The sequence below is a fragment of the Octopus bimaculoides genome, chromosome 14, assembly GCF_001194135.2.
Source record: "Octopus bimaculoides isolate UCB-OBI-ISO-001 chromosome 14, ASM119413v2, whole genome shotgun sequence".
In the NCBI taxonomy this organism is placed as follows: Eukaryota; Metazoa; Mollusca; class Cephalopoda; order Octopoda; family Octopodidae; genus Octopus; species Octopus bimaculoides.
This window is the reverse complement of record NC_068994.1, coordinates 38486590-38494851: the sequence shown is the minus strand read 5'-3', so window position 1 is coordinate 38494851 and position 8262 is coordinate 38486590. Positions and strand designations below refer to the sequence as shown.

Below are 8262 nucleotides of genomic sequence, written 5' to 3'. Positions count from 1 at the left end.
CAACAGAATCAAGTAATGGTCTCCAATTGAATGTGATGATTGTTATTGTTATAGCAGCTGTGATAGTATCAGTTGTTATAGTGATCTCTATATCAATCTGTATAGTTCATAGACTGAAGCAGACAGATAGCAACTATGATAGTAGTGTTGATATGTACCACAAGGTTACACCTACATTAAATATACAATCAAAATATACATTTGACCCTACCTGTGTTCCTCCTGGGGTTCAGTACACATTGGAGAGAAATGTGAAGAAATCTCAACAACCAGTGGTAAACAGAGAAGATATTCACTGCAGAACCATGCCAGGTGTTAGATGGAATGAGCTGACTTTGAGAGGACATCAAGAGGTGAGATACTCGTTATTTAATTTAACATTTCAAAATTCTATTCTTAATGATAAAATTGATGTAACTGCCAAAATTAATGAACCTCTGTATGCGCAATCAGTAAATATATTCCTAATTGATCAGTATCATTCTCAATAACGAAAATACTAATATGCTGTTTAATTTTCTGTACTATATCACATGATGAATTGTAGAATATTACTGTCTAAAATATAAATTATGTAGCAATATAACTGGCAATGTGGAAATGTTTCATGATCGAATATTGAGGTATAAAAGGTATTTATCTAACTGTTTTTAGATGTTTGTTCCAAGAGAGGAAAGCATGTCTCCAGGTTACAGAGAACTAAACAATACTGACCAATTCAGTGAGATGTCAACGTTGTCATCTCGCACAGATAGAGGTCATGGATGGATTGTCGGCAGTGCTGGACACTATGAGGAACTGCCAGGTAAGTTAGGAACAATAAATATTCCTCTAATACAGAAGTCTGATAATGTATTAACATAAATATCGTACTATAGTGAGATACCTACATAGTCAAGGAAATGAACAGTTTTGGTTTTCTATAAATGAAACACACATACACAAACAAGTTTTTAAATTTAAATTTAAGACTCAACTGTATTAAAGTCAAATTCGTCTTTGTCAAACACAACTTCCTTATCCTAAGTCTTGATTACATTGTCTTCCATTACTATCTAAGACATCTACACTACAAGTTGGAGCTAATTTTTTTTATGAGTAGATTATTTGTAAATATTAATATTTTTAAATAATTACAAATTCATTATAATTATAAAATTTGTTCTATTACATTAAATATACATGTATATATTTAGTACATTAAATGTAACATTCCATATTCTATCTGCAACACAACAAAGATAAAAATAAATAACATTGGTTCCATTTCTTAACTCCTAAAGTATTTCTAATGTGTGTGTGTGTGTGTTCTATGTTGTAAAGTGGTTGGTGTTAGTAAGAGCATCCAGCTGTAAAACCATGATAAAGCTAATACTGAGCCTTGATGCAGCCTTTAGACACATCAGATCCTGACAAACTGGCCAACACATGACAGCATAGAATATGGACGTTAAATGATGTTGATGATATAGCATAAACACACATAAATATATGGTTTATAGCTGAGAGACAGATATTCTTTGTATAGAATACACTTTGTAATGCTCAAGAGATTTAAACTTGGGCTGGTAGAGGAGTAAATATAAGGACAAGCAAGTTAGACAAGTTAATATACAAAAAGTATTGAATACATTTAATACAAAAAAATGTACATGTGTTTACATATAAAATGGTCCAGCTTACATATAATAGAAAGGACATCTGGAATTAAAGAGGTTCAATAAAAGTTTTACGTGTCCAACAGCTGTTTCTTGGGCCTTGGTATCCAAAATAATGATTGTAAATTTATTCCATCATGAGATAATACCAGCCTCTGTCTTCAGGAAAGAATTTTACATTTGAGGTGTTGACAGAAAGGAGAGTAAAGACAGAATGATTTTTTGGAGAACTAAGTGTATTAGAAGGAAGAGTTGGGAGGTATTTGGATACAAAGTAGAAGGAGGGGAAAATAAATTTCGGTGTTAGGGGTTAATGAGGCTAGTGATAGTAGTAGAGGCAGAAGGAAGAGGGAATGGTGGTTTAGGTAGTATTTTTTAAGGAGTAGGTTGGTAACTCCTGATATGATTTCTATTCTGTGTAAGTTGAACCTTTTTATATGTAAACATATGTACATTGTTTATATTAAAAGTATTTAATATATTTTGTATACCGACATGCCTAACTTGCTTGTCCTTACGTTTACTCCACATAAATATATGTATACATACATACACAGTTGTGTTTGTGAAGAGAAAGAGAGGGAAATAAACAGAAATCTTTACTGAAACTTGCACCTTTTGGGAGTCTTTGTATTTATATTTTGGAAGTGGAATTAAAACCATGTTTTTGTGTATATGGTTCCTAGAGATAAATGAGTTGGACAAATGTTTAAGTAAAGGATATGCATATATATTTCTTTTTAAGTGTATGGATATTTAATGTTTCAGTTTCTAAATATTTGATTAAAAATTTTTGCTTCAATTCGTCTCTAACTGAATTTAAATACGATAATTTATGAATCCATATACTTCCAGATCTGTGTCGTTACCAAAGTGATCAGACATGGAATAGGAGAAATCAACTTTCACATACACTCAACAGATCAAGGGGAGATAACAAATATGGATATCACTATCAACCTAATGTCGATAATAACACTTCCTGTTATCCTGACCAAATACCTTTGACTATAACTAGGACCACATCTAACATAACCGAACAACCATCTTTAGTACCAATGACAAGTGAATTTACTTCAAATTGTAAACCACCTCTACCAGCTGTACCTAAAGTTACAACACTACCAATGGTACCTTCATTATCTCAGGTGTCTCCTCTATCTACACCACATAATTAATGCTAAAACATTTAGAAACCAATGGTAGGAAGATGTTGAACCAGTATGATGCCTGATTGAATAGCTGATACTATTTGATCTTTGCGTCCTGAGTTCAAATTTTACCAGAGTGGATTTAGCCATTCAATACTCATGCTCTTTTTCAACTTATCACATAAAGGAGTTTAATTTGATTATCATATATAAAGGTAAAATTATTATATTACAAAGTATATTTTTTTATGAAAGTATAAACGACTTATTATAATGTATATTAATATTCATGTTTAGTTAGAAATATTTCAGAGTATAATGTTTAGAAATTTTATATTTGTTTCTAATTTTGGCACAAAATCAGCAATTATGAAGGAAAGGCAAGCTGATTATATTGCCCAGTATTTGACTGGTACTTTATTGTATTAGCACAAAAAGGAATGAAGACAATATCGACCTCAATTACATTTGAACTCAGAATGCAAAGCATCAGAAGAAATGCTAGTGACTATTTTGTCTGGTGCACTAACGATTCTGCCAGTTCCCAATCCTTACTATACAAGTTACATAACGTTTTCATATTTTTTAAATATGCATATTCATATACATGTTTAGATGAAGTTATTCATCAAATCAAACACTTTTATTCTTATTTATTTTTTATCTGCAATAAATCCATTTATATCCATGAATTATGAAAAGCATAATTAATAAGCTGACCAAAATGCTGGCTGTAAGTGATACAATTCTGCTTGAAGTGATCTGTAAAATAGCTAGCTGGAATCTATTTAGGTTAGCTGAACAAACATGTAGCCATGTATATGATTAAAATTTCTAGGGGAAATATATATGTTAAAGGCCCCCAGATATGTGTCCTTTTTCTGGAAAATAGATGTAGTAATTCAAAAGTAGCATATAATAAAATATGCATGAATGGTTATCTGATAAAATAAATAGAAAATAACCTCTGTTAGCTCACCTACATTACTATGATATATGAATATATTAGTAAAGAATTCAGTTCACTTATAATGCAAGATTTATATGCCGATGTTATAAAATTCAATTATATTTTAAATGTATTGGTCAGAATACCTTCACAACTGATATGCTGATGATCATTATTATTTGGAGCCACAATTTCGTATTTTCAAATCAGCTTAATAATTTCACAAGTAATTAATTAACTATTTAAAATATTATTCTAGTAACTTAAATTGTGATTCTCTTAGTATGGTATTTGTTAATCCAATAGGAAAAGTTGTGACAGTGAACATAAAAATGTTTTGAAACTTTTATTAAAGTTAGAAAATAACTTTTTTTCTTTGAAGTGAATATATAGTATATTTTTAAAAGTTCATATATATATATATATATATATATATATCTTTGCCTTAAACATTCCCAAAACTTCCACTTATATACATGTATATGTGTGTATCAATACATTAGTGTGTTTAAGTGAAATGTTTTGTGAGTCAGCCCATCATTTACTGCAAGAACTGGAGGTTGTATTTCCGTTTCCTTGCATTGGAATAATAGACAGCTTGTCATTGGCTACAACACACATTACATACTACACAACCAACTTGATAGAACTACATGACACTATCACATACCTAACTACTCAGAAATCTGCTACTACCATAACTTTGTGACCAGAACATTGAAACAGGACAGCAACAATTGACAACTGCTGGTAAGCATTAATTCAATGTTATTTTGTTGTATAAATTGTCTCTTTAGATATTTGGTCATCTCCCTCTCTCTTTCTCCCTTTCTCTCTCTCTCTCTCACACTCTCTCTCTCTCTCTCTCTCACCATCTTGATAAAAATATACCAATATCTAGATAGCAGTGTCATATCCCTAGTATAACAATATTATTTTGATAAAGAAAAGACGGTAGTTAATTATTAATAATACATTTTTGTAACTAAAAATTATGTTGAAAATTTCATTATATTGATCTTAAAACTGTTGAACTTTATTTCCTTAAAAGATATATTGTATTTTATTTTCGATATATTTAGTTACAGAGTCAGTCTCTAATTATAACTTATAATAATAATTAAAAATCACAGGCTGTAGTGTTAGTCGTTTGTTTTACACGTACTTTTATGTTACATAGTTAAATCACCGAAGTATATTTTCAACAATATTTTACACTTGATAAGTCGAGCCATGATGAATGAGAAAAAGGGGAGATTACTCTTCACTATGTAACGCAGGACTTTTACGTGGTCATTTTTAACCTGCTAGAAATAGCAGCCCAATATGCCTAGTATAACATCCTAGCGTCTTTAGACACACATTGTACAACGTATTTTTTTTTACCCCGAGAAAAGTTTATGTTCTTAGCGTGAATACCTTCGATCACCGTCCGCTTGGTCGGAGCTGAGCTTGGACTAAACAACATGATTTTTTTATTCGTTTGCCAAAGATTCATTTAGAGAAGTTTAATGATATGTAAGACCAGGAAATTTAAGACAGAGTTGTCGTGTCTTCATAACTGATGTTAAAAATATGAAATATCATTCCCAGGAATACACTATTCCAGCGAACAAAACCTTTTTGATTCATGTCCAGGTCCCAACTACGGTACTGTTTGCATTTTATTGAGACGCCTGCACTGGAAATGTCGCCATATCTCTGACCAGGCTAAGGCAGCCTTCTTAACTCATTTACCAACCACTTTGTAGAATATGGAATTATGGTAGCACCAATACAAGTGATGTACCCTTGTCTTGTAATATCTACAGAATCCTTAACTCCCTTAACAGACTTGGTGTCTTAAAATCACTGAGCTCACATAGAATGACACCTGTGGATTGTCAGAAAATGCTGTTTTATTCTGATTTAGCCTCCTTCATGATGAAAGTTGTTGGTCCATTCTAAGCTAAATAAACTAAATAAGTTATGAACTTCATATTATTCAAAACAACCCAAAGGAATGTGAAATGAATTTATGACACACTCCTTCAAACCAGAATGAGACATCTAACATGCTTAATTATAATAATTTTAAAATTAGTAATAATGGCAAATCTATAGAAGAATTCATTCTAATGCTTTCATTTTTCATGCTAGAATTAAATGGTCAGTTTCACAAGGACCAGTGAGTTGTACTGCATCAAGCTCCAGTCTCTGCTGTAGTATGGTTTCTACAGCTGGATGCTCTTGCCATTTCAGTGTGTACTGGCTGCACTTATGTGGCACTGTCACTAGTTAGGTCAGTGTAAATTGGCAATACAGGACCATGAATCTGACTGGGATATGTTGTGTTGAGGGAAGTTGTTATATGCCAGGTGATAAGAAATTAAGATATGATAAAGAGATAAAAACAGGTGTCTTGTAGAGAAGATACATGATTACTCCAATAGGAAAAGGAAAGATGGTGATGAGGTGTGAAGATGTACCCTTAGAAGTTGAACAATAGAGAAGTGGGCTAGAGAGCGACACAGGGTGAATGAGTTTCCCAGTGTCAAACTGTGATTTTGTTTACAATTATGTATGTCTAGTATGTTAACCAAGTAATCAATCATTGACATGCTGCTATTAAAAAGAGGAGGACAAGAACATAAATATAATTTTATTCAAATATACTTTCATTTCCAATGAATTTAATCAAATTATATTAAAGAATCATAATTCTGTCTTCACTTGTATGTTTAATATTTATTATTACTAGTGTGAGAATTATATTTGACTTGTGATTGAGTTATGAGACTAAATGTTAAGATATATTTTATCTACATTTATTAAATTCTTGTTTGTGAATATCAGCATGAAATTATATTTCAGATTCAAAATGTTTCCAGTATTAATGCTTATGCTGTTGTTGTTGGCTGACTGCTACTTGTGTGTGGATCATATCTACCATGTGAAAGAGAACAATGATTTAAACAGTTATATTGGAAATATTGTCACTGATACACTTTTCCAGACGAAGGATGAGAGCAATAAACTGACATTTAATGTACTCCAGAGCAGTACTGATGGAACTGTTCAATTATTTAATGTTACACCTGGAGGGCAACTGTACACAGGTGCAATATTGGATGCAGAATCTCTATGTCTATATAATGTGAAATGTTTCAGGATATTGGAAATAGCAGTTCAACAAGGCCATTCTTTTATTAAGATATTAGAAATCAAAGTTATAATTGATGATGTCAATGATAATTATCCAATATTTCCAAAAAAGGAACTTAAAATACAATTTGATGAAAATGATTTGATAGGAACCACAGAAACACTTCCCAATGCTATTGACAAAGATTTCAGTGTTCAGAATTCTAAACTCTCTTATCGACTGAAAGCAGATGAAGATATTCCTTTCAAATTGTTTGTTTCTAAAAAATCTGATGGAACTGATTTATTACAACTAATTTTGGAAAGTAACTTGGATCGTGAGAAAAAAGATGTATATAATATACAATTAATTGCTAGAGATGGAGGATCACCACCAAAGGAAAGTATATTTCATATACAGATATTGGTGGAAGATAAAAATGATAACTCCCCTGTTTTCCCGCAAAATATCTACAATGTCACTGTAAATGGTATGCACAAAATAAACAAACCTATTCTGAGGCTATCTGCAACAGATTTAGATGAAGGAGAAAATGGAAAAATTTCTTATATCTTTAATAATGCCAAAACACCAAATAAAATAAAAGAATGCTTTAGGTTGGATGAAGCAACAGGAGAGTTGTTTCTGAAGCAAAAATTTCAGTTTGGAAGAATTTATAAATTATTTGTTGAAGCCAGAGATAATGGTATTCCTTCAATGTCTTCAACAGTCCCTATTCTAATAAATGGAATCAGTCACATTAACAATCCACCAAACTTTGATGTCAAATTTGTAATTAAGTCAACTGGCAACACAGCTGTCATCTCAGAAGCAACTCAAATTCACAGCTTCGTTGCTTATGTCAAAGTTATTGACAATGACAATGGAGTAAATGGACAAGTGAAGTGTCATTTACAAAATAAGTACCTGCAGCTAATCTCAATTTCTCAAAAGAAATACAAAGTTGTTGTCAAGGGTGAAATAGATAGAGAGAGTGAGAAGAGCTTTAATTTCACCCTTAAATGTCAAGATAATGGTTTACCTCCATTAAAAGTAGAGAGACAGTTTTCTTTGATGGTTACTGATATAAATGACGTACAACCTCAGTTTACTCAGGACGTATTTAAGTTTCTCACCTATGAAAATGAACACAAAGACTTCCCTGTTGGATATGTCAATGCTACAGACCCAGATATTGGAGATGGAGGACAATTAACCTTTTCTTTGTTATCTAATGGAAAAGATATTCTTCCATTTCAGATATCTGATGTGGGATTTATTTCCACAACTGAGTCACTAGACAGAGAAGAAAAGAACATGTATGAGTTTAAGGTTTTAGTAAAAGATAAAGGAACACCATCACTGGAGAACACAGCAAAT

General features: G+C 31.8%; 1 protein-coding gene across 1 annotated transcript in view; it reads left to right on the top strand.

Moving 5' to 3' along the window:
- The window catches only part of LOC106872379 (uncharacterized), a 76226-nt gene that overhangs the window by 41930 nt on the left and 26034 nt on the right, over positions 1–8262 (top strand). Inside the window, 5 exon segments of the mRNA XM_052972592.1 lie at positions 7–353; positions 655–805; positions 2514–2788; positions 5352–5413; positions 6612–8256. Of these exon segments, the coding sequence (XP_052828552.1) occupies positions 7–353; positions 655–805; positions 2514–2788; positions 5352–5413; positions 6612–8256 (2480 nt within the window).